Source organism: Phalaenopsis equestris, unplaced genomic scaffold (assembly GCF_001263595.1).
Source record: "Phalaenopsis equestris unplaced genomic scaffold, ASM126359v1 Scaffold000081, whole genome shotgun sequence".
Lineage (NCBI taxonomy): Eukaryota > Viridiplantae > Streptophyta > Magnoliopsida > Asparagales > Orchidaceae > Phalaenopsis > Phalaenopsis equestris.
In genome coordinates, this window is record NW_018164523.1 from 58,514 (window position 1) to 78,278 (window position 19,765).

The following is a 19,765-nucleotide window of genomic DNA, read 5'->3' on the forward strand; positions in this document are numbered from 1 at the left end:
AAAAGGTCGTGACGATGTTTTCCTAAGGCTTGAAGTCCTATTTGGAACATTTTCCTTGAATCTACGCAACATAGCTCATAACCGCTCGTCATAAGACGATGGTCTTGTGCCAAAGATGCTAGACATCAAAGGAAAATAGGAATTGGCTGGAATTTCTAGAAGGGTGAGTCTCAATTCTAGTTTTCTAAGATGGTCCATAGGAATTTCTAGAGCTAGAACCTAGGCTCTAAGGAGGAGAAGAAAAGACCTCACAAAAATGAGGTCAACAGACCCGTTAGTTTTTTCATGAGAATTGAAAATGAAAAGAAAAAGAGGTTGACCACACTCTTAGCTTAATAACTATCAAAACTAAAGAAACTCAAAACTCATAACCAACTTATTGCTTCGTACCAACTTTAACCAACTTATTGCTTCGTATTGTCGAGATCCCAAAAAACAGTCACTATATGACTGAATCAATCATATAGTTGTAGCAACTGAAATCCTTTTCATAAAAAAGAAATTTGATTATGAATTGTGAAAAAAAAAGACGTGGAAAAAGGAAGGGTGATAGAAAGAGAGAAGAAAGATCTCAATGATATGAAATGATATAGGATTCCCATATGTATGATTTCTGAAGAATTACCCCATAAAAAAGGCAGTGTTCTAAAGCATCAACATTAATAGACAATAAAAAGAGAAGAAAATAAGAATATAAAGAATCTCATCAATATGGATAATAGAGTCTATTAAAAAAAATCTAAAGAATTGAAAAGAGAGAAAAATTAGATTGAGCTTCGGGTTGAGAAAAACTGAGGAGATTGACTCGGAAACAAAGAACAGATTCTGTTGAGAGCTTCATTGCAAAGTTCAGGCCTAAGTCTTAATAGAGAAGTTATGGGAACGATGAAACCTGTTATTACATAGGATTTTCTTGAAAACGAATCAATCCTGAGGAAAAAATGGATTTCTTCTGAATGGTCATGAATTGACCCTACAAATGGGAAAGAGTGAATATTCGCCCACAATACCTTTCTTTTTTCTTCTTTCATTGAAGTGTTTCATTTATTGCATGACTATTGACGTGATTCAATAGAGGTAAAGAAAAAGACTTGAGAGATTTTGCTAAAAGAAAGAAGCATTCTTTTTCTTTATATATAGAATAGAAAAAAAAAGGCACCTAGTTAGATAGTTATATATACAACATACCTATATAATAAATTCAATAGAAAAAAAGGAGTCTATTCTTTCTTTTGTCTTTTGATAGAATAAAATATATATGTAATATGTCATTTTCTTGAATCATTTCATTCACGAGGAGCTGGATGAGAAGAAATTCTCATGTCCGGCTCTGCAGTAGAGATGGAATTTAGAAACAACCAACAACTAGAACCCTAAAAGAACCAGATTTCATCAACAACATAGACGTGGAATATAGGGAATATCTTGTTGGGGCAGTCATCTTTGTTTAGAAAGATACCCTTTTCAGGCACTTGAACATGCTTGGATCACAGCTAGACAAATAGAAGCAGGGCGAAGAGCAATGACACTATATGTGCGTCGTGGTGGAAAGATATGGGCACGAATCTTTCCCGACAAACTTGTTACTGTCAGACCTACAGAAACACGTATGGGTTCATGCAAATGATCCCCCAAATATTAGGTATCTGTTGTTAAACCGGGCCGAAAAATTTATGAAATGATTCTTTCGACCATTTGTATGCCCGATTGTTATTAATTAAAATATAATTTTTAAAATTAATATATATAAAATTATTAATTTAAATTAATTACCTAATATTATTTTAATTCTTGGTAATCTATTAGTTTAGATTTATTACAATAAAAAGTAATATATTACTATTGTTATTAATTAAAATCTGTTTCTATCCATTTCCATTAAGATTTATATAGAATTAGGGGTAAAGCTATTGATGTGATATGTAATATATTCTCAATGATATAAATAAAAAAAATTTATTATCTAATTTTAAATATTATTTCAAATTTTCGACCGAATATATGTGTGTATATATATATATATGTGTGTGTGTGTGTGTGTGTGTGTGTGTGTGTGTGTGTGTGCGTGTGTGTGTGCGTGCTAGACATGATGACTTCTTAAGATTAATTGCGGCAAGTTGAAAATGTGAGGAGGTGGGCAATGCTTGGTACACTCTTTGAAAATTACATAAGAAGATGGCTGCTGCTTTAAGGTCTTGGAATTGAGATGTTTTTGGTGATATACATGCTAGAGTCCAAAAGGCCGAACAAAGGGTGTATATGCTTCAGGCTCTTGATGAGAACACTAATGATATCATCCAAAATTTACAGGAAGCCAATAAAGAATTGCTTGAGGCCTCTCTTTAGGAGAAGTTGCTGCAATAAAAAGCTGGGGAGACCCATTTTTCTCAAGGAGATAGAAACACTAAATATTTTCATGCTTGCATTAAACAAAGAAGAACCAATAACACCATTGTGAGAAATAAAAACAATGAGGGGAACTGGATTACTGGGGATGACGAAATAGGGGAGAGTGTGGTTCTTTACTTTTCTAAACTGTATGAGTCCCAGGAGACTTCGAGCTCTATTGATGCCTCTTTATTTGATGACGTACTTCATCATATGGTGGATCTTGATCTTTATGATATTCCATCGACTGAGAAAATCTATTCTACTCTACTTGAGATTAATTGTAATAAAGCTCCGGGGCCGGATTACTTTACTTCTGCTTTCTACATTAAATGTTGGAGTATTGTTAAGAATCAGGTTGTGGCGGCTATCCAGAGTTTCTTTAAAGGGGAAACACCTGGAAATTATTTCTCTGCAGCTACAACTGTTCTCATTCCCAAAAATACTCAAAAGAGTTCCTGGGATCATTTTAGACCCGTATCTTTGACTTTTGTTATTTCAAAATTGATTAGTAAGATTTTGGTCAGACGCATTCAACCTCATCTCCACAATTTAAATTCTTTGAATCAATCTGCATTTATTCAGGGGAGGGGGATCACTGATAACAAAATGCTGGGACAAAAACTCATTCTTGATATTGATAAAAAATGTAGAGAGGGCAACATGATTACTAAACTGGACATTCGTAAGGCTTATGATTCTATCAGTTGAGAGTTTATTTTGAAGATTCTTCAGGCTCGAGGGTTTTCTCAGGAGTTTTGCAGAATTATAACCTCTTGGCTTCATTGCAATAAATATCGCATTCTCATTAATGGCCAATCTCGAGGCTTTTTTAGTGCGGGCCGTGGGATTAAGCAAGGAGATCCTTTATCTCCTACTATTTTCATTTTATTTTTTTATTATCTCTCTCGCCTCCTTAATAATATTTTCAGGCGAAACCCCAAGTTGCAATATGCTCATAAATCTAACATGGTGGTCTTTCATTTAGCTTATGTCGATGACATGATCTTATTTTTTAATTCTAGCAAGCATACGGTGAAGGAGATTCACAATTTAATGGTTGATTTTCAATCCATTTCTGGTATTTCTTTTAATGCTAGTAAGTGTAACATATACTTGGGAAACATGATCAATCGTTCTAATGTTTCCTTGATTGCTAATTTTACGGGTTTCTCCCTCTCTACCCTTCCGCTTAAATATCTGGGGGTTTTTCTCCTTAAAGGCAGGAAGAGATGTATACAGTTTGACAAGGTTGTGGAAAAGGTTCGGCAAAGCATTTTGGATTGGAAAAACAATTTCCTTTCCTTTGGGTGATTTTTTATTCAATAATACCTTGTGATGATAAATTAAAAATGAAAGGTTTGAGAATCGCCTGCTCTCCTCCCGTTGTTGTTTGTGTAATTCGACGGAGGAGACTATAGAACACATTTTCTTCTCTTGTCCTTTTTCTTTATTCATTTGGAGAAATGTTGGTTTGTGGTTTGGAACTATAGTTACTCCTGAGAGGAATCTTTTGCTCACTACATTAAGTTGCAACAATCTGAACCGTAAGAAGAAACACTTTTGGCAAATTTATCCTTACATCATATGTTGGTTTATCTGGATGACTCGTAATGATATTATTCATGAAGGTAAGGTTATTCAGAACATGATGGTTTTCACTAATATCATTTCCTACATTAATAAATTGTGGAGATTGGGAAATTTTAAAAAAGGTTTCTTTTCGGGCATCAACCATTTTCTCGCTTTGGGTCGCACGAATTTGGATGTGAGGAGGCTCCCTCACCCACCGATTTTGGTTAGATGGCGGCCACCACCTAGAGGGTGGATTAAATTTAAAACAGATGGGAGTTGGAAAGCCACCAATGCTGGATGTGGGGGCATTGCAAGGAATCATGCAGGGAACTGTATTATCTTTTTCTCTTCTCCTTCTTATGTTGATTCTCCTATAGAGGCTGAGGCTTTTAACTGCATCTATTTTGGCTCATTATCTCAGCTGGCAGTTTATTATTTTTTAATGTGATAATCATATTTTAATTGATATTTTGGCAAATGGTGTCGACGCACCTTGGGATATACTTTATTATATAAGGAGGATTAAAGGTTTAATTTCTAATATGAATGTCATATGGAGTTTCAATTACCGGGAGGGTAATCAACCAGCTAATTGGCTTGTTAACTTAGGCAGCTCTACTTATATTTGTAGGGTGGCCCCCGCCCCCCCTCTTTACACACTCTGCTGGTTGGTGATAATATTGATGCTCCTTATATTAGTCGGGATGTTTCCTTTCGGGCTAGAATAACATTTGGCTGGCTGGGTGGTATGATTCGGCCCAAGATAACATTTGATTGGTATTTTCTCTTCTGTATTTACTTTCGGGCGCGTTGGACGCTTAGTATTTTGGGGAACAGGCACCTTATATTTTTTTTTACTTGGTGCTTGGTTTTATATCACTAGCATGGAGGCCCAGGGCTCCTTATTTTGATTTGGTTTGGTTATGGTGGCTGCGGAGTTGGGGCTTACATCAGGTTATGGTTTGGGGGGGTATTAGTGGAGATATGACACTTGGGAGGTACAGTAATGTGTTTGGATTTACGATTAAGATTGGAGATAGGAGATTATATTTTTGGCTCCATCTTCACCCTGTTTATGGTAACGGACATGATCTCTCTTATTTGGAGGCCCATGGCTCCAAATTTATGCGGCTTTTCCAAATTTTAGGAATGCAATGTGGTTCCGTTTTGATTGAAATATATATATATATATATATATCTATATATTTGTGTATATGTGTGTATATTTGTATATACATATATCTATCAATCTGTATATGATTGACCTTGGTCATTTTACTACTATGACAGCCAAAAAACAAACAGACATGAGTAAGAGCATTCAAAAAGAAAACAACGCTACATTTCTCTGTCTCATTTCAATCTGACTATCACAGTGTGTGTGTGTGTGAGAAATATACTTATCATCACATTACCTCAGGTGATATCACGAGTAAATTTCAGTGGCTTTGAATGTAATTACATAGTTTTTCTTTCTTCATTTATGCCTCATTTCACAGTGTGTGTGTGAGAGAGATATACTTCTCCTTATCAGAATGCCACGGGTGGTACCACTAGGTAAAATTTCAGTAGATTTGAATCACATTATACATCTTTGCTACTAGCTATAAGACCACTATTAAATTTCAATGGTTGGGAATGAAAATATACATATTTGTAACTAGTTGTGTTGGCAAAAAAAAGTAACATTGCTCACATAACTATTTCATTATTTCTTTTTCTGTGACTAATTTCACAGTATGTGTGAGAGAAATATATTTTTCTTCTCGTCTGAATGTCACAAGTGGTACTACTAGTAAAATTCAGTATATGAGAATGAAAGTATACATATTTGCTACTAGCTGTAAGGCTCAAAAAGAAACATGACTCACATCACTGTCTCATTCTTTCTACTTCTCCGTCTCATTTTACAGTGTGTGTGAGAAAAATATAATTCTCTTCTCATTAGAATGTCACATGTGGTACCACCAGTAAAATTTCAGTGGATTTGAATCACATTGTACATCTTTACTACTAGCTGTGAGATCACTAGTAAATTTCAATAGCTGAGAATGAAAATATACATATTTGCAACTAGCTGTGATGCAAAAAAAAAGAAACATTGCTCACATAGCTGTCTCATTCTTTCTTTTTCTTTGACTCATTTCACAATGTGTATGAGAGCAATATACTTCTCATTAGAATGCCACGGTCGATACTAGTAAAATTTCAGTGGATTGGAACATATTGTACATATTTGCTACTAGTTGTGAGGTCACTAGTAAATTTGAATGGCCGGGAATGAAATATACATATTTGCAACTAGTTATGATGCAAAAAAAAAAATAGAAACATTGCTCACATAATTATCTCATTTTTTCTTCTTCTATGACTCATTTCACAGTGTGTGTGGGAAATATGCTCCTCTTTTCATCATAATGTCACGATGATACCACTGGTAAATTTTAGTGGCATGAAATTGTATTATGCATATTTGTTACTAGCTATGAAGCAAAAAAAAAAACATGGCTCACATCACTATCTCATTCTTTCTACTTCTCTGTCTCATTTCACTGTGTGTGTGTGAAATATACTTCTCTTCTCATCAGAATGCCACAGGTCGTACCACTAGTAAATTTCAGGGGTTTTGAATCAAATTAGACATTTACTACTAGTTGTGAGACAAAAAAATAAGAAAAACATGGCTTGCATCAATGTCCCATTCTTTCTATTTTTCTGTCGCAGTATATGGAAATATACTTCCCTCATCACCAGAATGCCCTAGGTGATATCACTAGTAAGTTTCAGTGGCATCGAACGGAATTAAACATATCTGAATCGTTTGCTAAAAAAGAGGCAAAAAAAAAAAAAAAAAACCAGAGAAAGATCCATCACACCAAAACCATCGCCATATAAAAGCACTAGACCAAAAAAATACAATCGAATCTACTTAGTGCAGAGCAACGAGAAACAAAAATGTCTCAAAAAAATATAGAGAGAGGAGATACCACAATAATGTGGACTCCGACACGTCGGATAGGGCACACAAAACTGTCTCAAAAAAATATAGAGAGAGGAAGAAGCTCTGCTGGAAATAGAAAGAGCAAAAAACAGATATGCGGGGTCGAAAGAGAGGTATGCGAGTAAAAAGCTTGAGAATAAACGCAGGCAGCGGAAACAATCCCGCGGCCCGCATTTTGCTAGGCGGCAGCACCGTGATTGGAAAGCTGCACCAAACAAAGAAATATCGCGGCCTGCTGTCGGAACGCGCCAAAACAGCCGCCCCAAACGAGGCCTGAGTGTGTGTGGAAAAAACAAAACAATTTAAAATCACAAATTTGAGATATCAAATTTTTCATAATACACTTTTGAAGAAAAAATAAATGTCAATTTTTGTTAATACTCAATCAAATAATATAGCAAATCAAATTTTATAAATACAACAACAAAAGATCCTTAATCCCACTACGTGGAGTCGGCTACATGAATCGTTTTTCTATATTGCCTCCTATTTAGAGTCATATTATCATTTAGTTCTAATAAATTAAGATCATTTTTTATAAAATATGCCCAAGTCTTCCTAGGTCTACCTCTACCTGTCTTAACATAAGTCGAATCTAAAACATCTACTCTCTTAATCGAATCATCAGATGGTTGACTTTTAACGTGAACAAACCATATAAGACTCTCTCTAATTTTTTCAGTCACTGGGTCACTGGAGCTACACCAATTGGAGCTACACCAATCCTATCACGGATATACTCATTTCGCATTTTGTCTCTAAGTGTAACGCCACTCATCCACCTAATCATTCTCATTTCGGCAACACTTAGTATTATGATTCTCTTTTAAAGGCCAACATTCATCGTCATAGAGCATTGCAGATCTCACCGCCATCATATAAAATTTTATTTTCAGTCTAAGCGATACTTTTCTATCACACAAAAGGCCTGAAGCATTCCTCCACTTCAATCAATCAACTTGAATTCTACAATTAACATCACCATCTATATCACCATTGCTTTGAACAACAGACCCGAGATATCTAAATCGTTCACACATTTTAATAACTTGATCACCCAAAGTTACTCTTTTGTCACTAGAGCTACTACTACTAAAATTACATTCCATGTATTCAATTTTAGTTCTACTCAAATGAAGGTCTTTAGACTCCAATGTCGACCTCCTTAATTCAAGTTTTTCCTGGGCTTTTTTCTAGTCTTATCCACAAGAAGGATATTATCAGCAAAAAGCATACACCAAGGCACATCCTCCTGTAAATGTACAATAAGACCATCCATAACTAAAGCAAAAAGATACGGGCTTAAAACCAATCCTTGATGTAATCCAACAGAATAGGAAAATCAATCCTCCTTCAGTTCGAACACAAGTAACAGCTCTAGTATACATAACTTTAATGACTTGAATAAAGTCATATTAGCACATTTCTTCTCAAGAACTCTTCAAAGGATATCTATTGGAACCTTATCGTAAGTTTTTTTCTAAATCAATAAAAATCAAATGTAGATCCTCCTTATTATCTCCAAACTTCTCCATCAAACCTCTCAATAAATGTATAGCTTCCATAGTAGACCTGCGCGACATAAATCCAAATTGATTATGAGAAATTTTTGTAATATGTCTTAGCCTATGTTCAATTACCCTCTCTCATAATTTTAAAGTGACAAATAAATTATAAATAAACCTAAGAAAATGTTATAGTCTAGTGTCGATCATTGAAGAAACACATTGTCGCTTGCAAAGAATCTTACACATCTCTCAAGCTTGAAGGTATTTTGATGCACACTAGGAACTTTCTTTGCTCTTAATATGAATGAGAACGGGAGAGACTTTCACTAAAGTTTGCATTAGCCTTGCCTCTTATAAAAGATGCTTTTATTTATAGATGTAAATCATTTTTTGGATAAAATAATAAATGTTTTCTTAAAGAAAATTAGTTTCAAAACTATAATTAAAACGGTTATTAAATTTAAAAAGTATATAATGTTGTTGCACACAAAAAATAAGAAAGAAATTTGCATATATACGTTCTAAATAGTATGGCTAATTAGCCATTGACAACCAAAAAAGCAAGGAAAATTGGAATTTGAAATGATATGCTAACAAATCTTATACAAACCATTAAAATAACAAACATGAAAGAATACAACAACAACAAGCCTTTATCCCACTAAGTGGGGTCGGCAACATGAATCCTTTTTCTCCATTTCGTACTATTGAGTTCATTTTATCATTTAATTCTAATAAATTAAGATCATTTTTATAAAATTTGCCCAAGTCTTTTTAGGTTTACCTCTGACTTTCTTAACATAAGTCAAATCTAAAACATCTAATCTCCTAATAGGATCATCAGATGGTCGGTATTTAATGTGACCAAACCATCTAAGACAACTCTCTCTAATCTTGTCCACCACTAGAGCTACACCAATGGTATCACCGATATATTCATTTCTCATTTTGTCTGTAAGTGTCAAGCCACTCATCCACCTAAGCATTGTCATCTCAGCAACACTTAATTTTGTTTTATGTTTCTTTTTTAAAGGCCAACACTCTATGGCATAAAACATAGCAAGTTTCACCACCATCTTATAAACTTTTCCTTTCAATCTGAGCGATACTTTTCTATCACACAATAGGCCCGAAGCATTCCTTCACCAACCAACCAACTTGAATTCAACTAATAACATCCCCATTTATATCACCATCACTTTCACCCATAGAAAGATCATATATTTTAATGATTTGATCACCCTTAGTTATAACTCTGTTACTAGAACTAATACTACAAAAATTAAATTCCATATAATCAGTTTTAGATCTACTCAAATTCAAGTTTTTCTAAACAATTTTTCTAGTCTTATCCACAAGAAGGATATCATCAACAAAAAGCATACACCAAGATAAATCCTCCTGTAAATGTCCAGTAAGAGCATCCATAACTAAAGCAAAAAGATATGGGCTTAAAGTTGATCCCTGATGTAATCCAACTGAAATAGGAAAATACTTGGTCAATCCTCCTTCTGTTCGAACACAAGTAACAACTCTAGGACATATATCTTTAATGACTTGAATATAAGTCAAATCAATATCTTTCTCCTCTAGAACTCTCCAAGAGACTTCTCTTGGAACCTTATCGTAAGTTATTTCTAAATCAACAAAAATCATATGTAAATCCTTCTTATTCTCTCTGAAAGAAAAGACCAATGTATTATATTTATCCTTTTGCTAATAAATGTATGGCTTTCCCTTTAATTGTAAGCAATAACATCATAACATTAGGTTTTGAATGAAACATTTATAAAGAAAATAATTTTTATTTATTTAAGAAATTATAAAATAATATAAACTATTTATAGCAACTATTTATAAATGGATTGGCTTTTTGGAAGAATAATAATCTCTGTAAATAAATATTAAAAAATGCAATATTTTATAATATTCATTGTAATTTTCTTATACATTCAAAATAACAATATAAAAAAGAAGTGACATTTCAAGCTAATAGAAAAGAAAAAAAAATGTGAAATAAAATATTTTATAAATTATAAAATAAATTGCATTATCTTATATATATATATATATATATATGAATCAAATTAAAACATAAATTAAATAATTCTTTTTAAACGATTATAATAATGAGATATTTTGACATAATTTTAAAATGATTTATAATCCTAACTTGACCATATAGATGTAGTTGGTGCGAACTTGAACTCCAAGCTTCCTTAATAAATAATCATAATCCTAAAATATCCCCAAGAAAAAAATAGTAGATCTACTAATCATGCTTTTTATCATAAAAACTATAGAATCAACATGTCATACCATCTTACCCAGACCAAGAAAGGTCTTAATACATGGATATTCCAGCCTAATATTTGCGGGAGTCAAAGGCATATCCCATGCAAACAAACAATCGGTGGAATAGCAATAATGGAGACATGGGGGCCTCCCTACCCATGCCAAGAAAGAGAAGAATGTATATGCTCACTTATGTCTAAAGGCATACTTATGCGATCTATTGGTTGGTAGCAATTACAGAGGAAGGTTGAGCTTGAGGAGTAAATAGGTCAATGAACTCACACCATTCTTTATCATTCAAAAGCAATAGCTCATTTGAGGGCTTGCAGCTGCCTTTATTGCTTTCTTTGCATTTCCTAATACCATTAAAGAATGATTGCCCGAATGAAATTTTCATATGGATTTACCATCCCCTAAGTAGCTTTTTTTTTATTGTAATCCTTCCTATTGTGTTTATAAAGGGGAAAGATACTCGTTAATGTTAGAGAAGAGTTGGGACAAAATCCCATTTAGAGGTTAGTGTGGAGTTCGAGCATGGACAAACTGATGTACTAATAAGAACGGCGGAGCCCATAATAAATTGTTATTATTGTACCTAGGACAATTTGGGAGGTCGTTTAGATGACCACCTATGACATCCAGATGATTAATAAAGGCATATCTGCTAGTCTTGGCTGAGTATTGCTTAAATTCAAGTTCCTTGCATCCAACTAGATTTTTCAGGAATTCATATTAAACTAACATAGTTTGATTAGGTTTGATTCCCCATATGAACAAATTTAACAAGGCTGTTCAAGCCTTGACAAAGTATAACTTTGGTTATCTTCATCGAGATTTTAGAACATTACGTTAGGAGCAAGCTCATAGTGTATGTCACAACTTCCATGACTACTTCCACTCTAATGAATGTAAATATGGAGTTCTTTGGATACAACAAACAAAGTTGAACTTATCAGTATCACAGTTAAACGTCATAATTTTCATGGATCAACAGATGTTTTGGTAAGAAAGCCACCATATGATGAGCATTATAAATTCATCCATCTCACTCCCTAATTTTCATACTTGCACCCATTGGTTCACTTCATTTCTATCTAGAAGAGCCCATCTAACTAATGCTATGGAAAAACCATGGCAAGGCAAACAAGTTTCCTATTCTATGGGAGTTTGAATTAAAAATGCCATATAAATATTGTATTCATTGTCAAGTGTCTTTCAATTTCTTCTCATTGAACAAGTGCAATTTTCATTTGAGAACAGGGAATACAAAATCTAGTAATCAGATGGAGTTGGCTATATCAGGAGAGCCCATGCCATGCCTAGGCAATGATTGGAAATTCAAAACCAAATATATCATTTTGTTCACTCTAATGGATAAGTATTGCATGCCTACTAGGGATGAATTTTATAAATCTTGGCTACAAGAAAGAGCAACAATAACAAACTAGGTTTTTTGTCTCTTGTACAATATTATGTTATGAGCACCATTCAAAATTAAATTCAACAATTACAATTTTTTTTCATGGATTTTACAACAATCAAACTATTTTAATTTAATATGGATAAGCAATTGGCTAAAGGTTTTATGTTGAAAGATCTAATTCAAAATTCAAAATTCAAATTACAATATTTATTGTCTTTCCTTCTCTACAGATATTATTCTCCTTTCTTATTTTTATCTTGCTTAATTAGTCTTGGAATGTAATAGAAATTTCTTTGAATTTATTTAGTTAGTTTCCTTATCTAAGGAGGAGAGACTCCTATATGTAAATGCACCTTGAATTGAATCATTAAGAAGAAATAAAATTTTCTCTCAATTTCTAGTTTTATGGTATCAGAGCGGGAGATAAAATTCTGAAAAAAAAAACCCTAGTCTTCGTCCCTGCGCAGCCACTGCTCGCTTCCGCAAGTCGCGATCGATCCCCCAAGCCGCCTGCGCAGCCACTGCTCGCTTCCGCAAGTCGTGATCGATCCCGCAAGTCGCGATCCTTCTACCGCGAGTCGCGATCCCGTCGAACCTTTGGCCTATCTCCGATTCCTACTTCCTGAGTCGTAAAGACTTCTTCCGCCACTTGCAAAACCGAACCATCTCTTCTTTTTTATCATGCCTTCAATCCATGAGGCTTTCTCAGAAGTTCGCCGCGAAGAAACTCGAAGTGGGGTGATGCTCAACAAGAAATCTATTCCTACCAGCATACCCGAGACTTTGGCATTCCAATCGGAGGCTCATATCAGCAAGCGGACTGTTCCATATTCACAGAAGAATGAGGAGAAACCACGGGTATGGTGTGATCATTGCAGGAAGCCACAACACACTAAAAAAACTTGTTGGTACCTCCACGGCAAACCTACAGACTGGAATCCAAGAAACAAGCGCAATCCACCTACTGCTAATGTTGTTGCCGAATAAACCAACCCATTTAACAAAGAGCAAATCAATCAACTCCTGAAACTGCTAAACCCCAGTTTGGCCACTAGTACTCCAACTTGTTCAATGGTACATGCAGGTAGACAACTAAACCCTTGGATTATTGATTCAGGAGCTTCTGATCATATGACTAATTTACACTATCTATTTCATTCATACATCCCATGTTCTGACCATGAAAAGGTTCGTATTGCTGACGGTAGTTTCTCTTCCATTGCTGGAGAAAGAAACATTAACATGTCCAAGAGTATATGTCTTAAATTTGTACTCCATGTTCCAAAACTCAAATGCAATCTTCTATCTGTCAACAAACTTTCAAAAGAATCTAGCTGTCGTATAATTTTCTGTGAATCCTCTTGTGTTTTTCAGGACCAGAACTCGGGGATGATGATTAGGAGAGCTAAAAAGATAGGAGGACTTTACTATTTCGATGAGACTATTCCTGGTAAAAATAAGGTTTAAACTTACAGCATTATGAGGTTGAACCCTGCATTAGAGAAAATAATGGAATTGCAAAATAATGGGAATTGCATCTTAGACTAGGCCATCCAAGTTTTTCTTATTTAAAACATTTATTTCCAAATTTGTTTAAGGGTGTTAATTGTGCTTTACTTCGATGTGAAACATGTTATTTGACAAAAAGTCATCGTATAAATTTCTTCGCATGAATTTTTCTCCAAAATCTCTCCAAAATCATACTCTCCTTCAAAACCTTTTTACATGATCTATAATAAAGTTTGGGGACCTTCAAAAGTCAAAACATTATCTGGGAAAATGAGATTTGTGACTTTTATTGACGGTCACACCAGAATATGTTAGGTTTATCTTATAAGCAAAAAATCAGAAGTTGAAAAACTTTTTAAAGATTTTTACAACATTATTGAAACTCAATTTGAAACTAAAATATGTATCCTTAGATCTGACAATAGAACTGAATATTTTAATGAATGTTTATGGGAGTTCTTGATAAACAAAGGTAAATTCATCAATCTACTTGTCGTGGCACTCCACAACAAAATGGAATTGCTGAAAGAAAAAATAAACATTTACTTGAGGTTGCTCGGGCTATCATGTTTTCAATGAATGTTCCAAAATATTTATGGGGGATGCTGTTTTAACAGCATCATATTTGATAAACTGAATGTCAACTCGAGTTTTTAATATACAACTCTTCTAAACAAACTGAAAAACAATTTTTTAAGTCTACGAATGTCTTCAAATATTCCTTTAAAAATCTTTGGATGCACATGTTTCGTTCATATTCCGAATAAATACCGATCAAAATTGGATCCAAAATCTGAAAAATGCATTTTTCTTAGATTTGCCTCAAACAAAAAAAGTTACAAATGTTTTAATCCTGTCATAAAAAAAAATTTACATTAGTATGGATGTGACCTTCATGGAAAAAATTCCCTTCTTTTACAAAAATCCACTTCAGAGGGAGTATAATATAGATGGAGAAGATGATTTTTGGCAAGTCTCTAACCCATTACCAAAAATTGTTGTAACATCTACTACACCTGAGGTCTGTGAAAACAAAGAACCAGAAATAGTTGTTGAAAATAAGGAGAACCCTAGCCAAGAGACACCTGAAAGTATCTTGTCTAACACAGGGGAAGAAATACCGCATAATATAACAGCAGAACCTCTTGTTTATTCCAGGGAGAGGCTCCATAAAAGAAAAAAAGTTCAAACTGAATCTTTAGCTCCCTCCCAATCTGAAGAACCGAATGATGGTCCTCAAGAAACACATGTAATTTCTGATCCTGGTCTTATTTTTTCACCAACAGAATTCAAGATTCAGAGATTATGAATCTGGATCTTCCTATAACCTTTAGAAAAGGAACACGTTCTTGTACTACCAAATATCTTATTTCGATATACCTATCCTACAAAAAAATCTCACACAAACATAAAGCTTTTTTGTCAAAAATTTCTAATCTGTCTGAACCTAGAACAATACAGGAAGCTCTTAGTAATCCAAATTGGAGAATAGCAGTAAAGGAAGAGATTGATGCTCTTTTGAAAAATGGGACCTGGGAAATTGTCACTCTATCAAGAAACAAGTCTATTGTTGGGTGTAAATGGGTCTTTACTACTAAAGTCAAAGCTGATTGGAGTATCGAAAGATATAAAGCAAGATTAGTAGCGAAAGGATTCACTCCAACTCATGGAATTGACCATCATTAGACATTCGCTCCGGTAGCCAAGATAAATTCTATTCGGGTTTTACTATCCATAGCAGCAAACTGTAATTGGCCCCTGCATCAGCTCGACGTCAAAAACGCTTTTCTAAACGGTGAATTAGAGGAAGAGGTATTCATGGATCTTCCACCAGGATTTGAGAAGAAGTTTGGAGTGTGCAGATTAAGCAGATTAAAGAAATCCTTGTATGGGCTCAAGCAATCTCCTCGCGCCTGGTTTGAGAGGTTTGGACAGGTGATTACAACATATGGATACACTCAAAGTCAAGCTGATGATGTTATGTTCTACAAACATTCAGAAACTGGTAAACTCGCTATACTCATTGTCTATGTAGATGATATCATCCTTACAGTATCTCCTTACAGGAGATGATGCTAGGGAAATTGAGAAATTAAAAGAAAGATTGGCCACAGATTTCGAGATTAAAAATCTGGGAGATGTAAAATACTTTCTTGGTATTGAGTTTGTCAGATAAGGGGGTCTTTATTAATCAGCGAAAGTATACACTCGACTAACTCAGTGAAACCGGAATGCTTGGGTGCAAAACAGTTGAAACTCCGATTGAACCAAATAAAAGGTTATAAGTGACAAATAAAATAGATGGTGTCAATAAAAAACAATATCAGAGACTGGTGGGAAGACTAATCTACTTGTCACACACTCATCCTAATATAGCATTTGTTGTTAGCATGGTAAGTCAGTTTATGAATTTCCCAAATACTCATCACTTGGAGACTGTCTATCGAATCCTTAGGTATCTGAAAAGAACACCCAGAAGAGGACTACTTTTCAAGAAAAATGAGCACTTACAGGTAGAAGCATTTACAGATGCAGATTGGGTTGGAAGTGTTACAAATAGAAGATCAGCCTCAGGGTACTGTACTTTTCTACGAGGAAACTTAGTAACTTGGATGAGCAAGAAGCAAAGTGTCGTGGCAAGAAGCAGCGCTAAAGCTGAATTCAGATCTGTGGCTCATGGGATATGTGAAGTTCTATGGATTAAAAGAATTCTCAATGAGTTAAAAATTCATAGCCCACCACCAATAAAGGTTTACTGTGATAATAAGTTTGTCATCGTCATCGTCCACAATCCTGTCCTCATGATAGAACAAAGCACGTAGAGATAGACAAACACTTCATCAAAGAAAAAATTGACAGAGGAGATATCTGCATGGTACCAAATAGCGGATATTCTAACAAAGGGTCTTCACAAAAAACAATTCGACGGTTTAGTATGCAAGCTGGCTCTGAAAGATATCTTCATGACAACTTGAGGGGGAGTGTTGAAATATCTAATTCAAAATTCAAATTACAATATTTATTGTCTTTCCTTTTCTACATATATGATTCTCCTTTCTTATTTTTATCTTGTTTAATTAGTCTTGGAATGTAATAGGAATTTCTTTGAATTTATTTAGTTAGTTTCCTTATCTAAGGAGGAGAGACTCCTATATGCAAATGAACATTGAATTGAATCATTAAGAAGAAATAAAATTTTCTCTTCAATTTCTGGTTTTATTTTGCATCTCCATGCAAAGAATCAATGGATGTTGATGCTTGCAACACAGATAGAAGTGTAATTCGAGGATATTGAATAAACATACCATGCAAAGAATCAATGGATGCTGATACTTGTAGCATAGATAAAAGAGTAATTGGAGGATATTGAATAAACATAGGAATGAAGCATACTACTCCGTGTTTTAAAATGAAGGCAGCAATCTTGTTTTTTTTTTTCCTCTATCATGAAAAATGCAATTCCTGATCATGATGATGAAAACTAAGGGAATCCCTCTCCATAAAAATATTACAATGATTGAGCAATTACACCCTCTCCTTGTAGAGATTGACTGCAGTTTCAATAAATAAAAATAAAAAAACAAATAAATAAAAACCTGTACTATAAACAAGGAATATTGACAAACAAAGAACATTCAGCCCAAATGATTTATGATTTTTCAAATGTTAATTTAAATTCTTGACACTGCAAAGTAGGAACAGCTCAGCGTACCTCCTTTTTCTTCAATTCCGCCAATGAAGCTTCCAGCAGGTGGTGATAGTTTGTATACCCGCAGATCAAAGCAGATCCCCTCGGACCCATGCCATGCTGTCTGGCTGCCTATCGTCCCAACAAAAATAATAATAATAATAATAACCTCAATAAAAATACTAGGCATCAAATGGATGTTTGGCAAGGATTCACCATTGCTGCAGCCTTTCGAACCGCTGGGTGACTGCTTAAACCTAAATAATCGTTCCCAGAAAAGAGAAGCATCTTCCCACCAACACTTATATCCTCGTTTTTGTCCTTGCCTCCTTCAAAATAAGAAAAGAAACATTAAAACTAATATTACAGTTGAGTGAAAATGTAAAGCAGCAAACCAAAGAAATAAAAAAACCCCAGGGTAAAGGGAGATCGCAGAGCCAATGCCGGAAAGTTTCCTTCTCGAGCTCGACTTCCACCGACTCCCGGTCCCAGCGGCGTGGACCGTCGAAGGTCTCAAACTCGATGGAGACGTCGCCAGAGCTCGAAAGGTCTATTGGCCGGGTAGAGCGAAGAAGATTCCTCGTAGAGAGAGTAGAGAGCGCCGCGCTGAGCCACGTATCCCAGCTCTCCATTGAATGTTGCGGGAGCTAGCAAGCCTCGGAGGTCGAAGGCGGTGAGGCGGTAATGTGCTTCATCGTTACCTCGGGGTCTAAACAAACGAAACAACAGAATCTGTGTATAATATATTTGTCGCAGGATCGTTGTGCCACTTCTGACCGCGGGGTCTAAACAAACGAAACAACAGAATCTGTGTATAATATATTTGTCGCAGGATCGTTGTGCCACTTCTGACCGCCCACTTGTGACCGCGGGGTCTAAACAAACGAAACAACAGAATCTGTGTATAATATATTTGTCTATTCATGTAAGATTGGTTTTAAATTTAATTTATTTAAAATAAGTACTTGTTCATGAAGTTCTAATATTAATATATATAAATAATATATTATATTAATTATATAAATTATATTATATAAATATATAATATCTATATTATTATATTACTAATATAGTATATTAATATATTATTATTACTAATTTATTATAAATTATAATTTATAAAATTTAATTTTTTAAAACTAGCATAAATTTTTTATATATAATTATTTTAAATTATTTTATATTTCGAACAATAACGATTCGAACACGAATGAATGCATCACTGTTCGTGTTTGGTTCGTTTAACTAACCGAACGAAAAAAATTTATTCACGTTCGTCTCGTTTACTTATCGAACGAATCGAACATGAACTCATTGACGAACCGAACACGAACTCTTCGCGAATAACGAGCTTTTTTGACAGCCCTGGTGACAGTTATAGTTAAAATAAATAAAATCCGCCCAATAACACAACACGAGAATATTCCTCTCATCTTATTCAAGTGTTATTGTGTTATTCAAGTGTTATTATGTGTTATTCAAATGTTATTGATGTATTATTGTGTTATTATAATACCTAGAACATTCTAAAAATATAACAACATATCAATAACATTTAATAATACTTGAATAACACAGAATAACACGGAGGGAATATTTTCATATGTTACCGGCCGATTTTTTTTGTACCTCCACGTGGCGTGATTTCATTGGACTTCGCACGTAACTCTACGTGCGTAGTCCTAATGTAATAATTTTTACGCTACACCCAAGGCTTAAGGTCTACCCCAATAGCTTAATCTTATAAAAAAATCTACATATTTTTAATATTTTGGAATGACTATATTACAGTTATTTTTGAACAAATGAACTTTCTGCCTCTGTGTTGTTTATAACAGAATTATTCATACTAGCATATTTCATACTTAAAAGTGAAAATTCAATTTAAACTTTATAAAATAAAAGAAGACACCTCACATAACTGTGAGTAACACGATAATCAAAATTAAAAAAAAAATTATTAAAATAATAATTAATAATATAATAATATTATTTTTAAAATTCACTTCACTTATGTCACGTTATAAGTTCGTCCTCTAAGGAAACTCGTCGTACCTTATCACTATCAGCTGTTGATTCTTTCAACTTATCTGTCCACCTAATGAAGTCATATCTTTCTTGTCTTCTTCTTGAACACCTATAAAATTGTCTCTCGTAGCAATGTGACTATCGTGAAGTAAGCAGGGAGTATGGTGTAGCTCACAGTAGCAGTACAATGCTCTGGAGATACTGGAAGTCTTCGAGCTCATCTTTTCTAATGAATTAAAACAACAAAACACAAATCCTTAGATGTAATATTAGCGAAAAAAATATTATATTTAACCAGTGCAAGTTTATTAAAATTTGAGTTCTCATAGAATATAACATAAACCAACGAA

At 34.3% G+C, this 19,765-nt stretch overlaps 1 protein-coding gene across 6 annotated transcripts in view; it reads right to left on the minus strand.

Annotated features, from left to right (window-relative positions):
• Positions 1-18,087, minus strand: part of LOC110019826 (8-amino-7-oxononanoate synthase) — a 51,415-nt gene extending 33,328 nt beyond the window's left edge. For all 6 annotated transcript variants that reach the window (XM_020717670.1, XM_020717668.1, XM_020717671.1 and 3 more), the window contains exons 1-3: positions 17,800-18,087; positions 17,604-17,716; positions 17,412-17,519 (exon numbers count right to left, since the gene is read on the minus strand). In XM_020717670.1, the coding sequence (XP_020573329.1) occupies positions 17,412-17,519; positions 17,604-17,716; positions 17,800-18,019 (441 nt within the window). In that variant the 5' untranslated portion in view covers positions 18,020-18,087. The remainder of the gene's footprint in view (positions 1-17,411; positions 17,520-17,603; positions 17,717-17,799) is intronic.
• Positions 18,088-19,765: the final 1,678 nt, after the last annotated feature.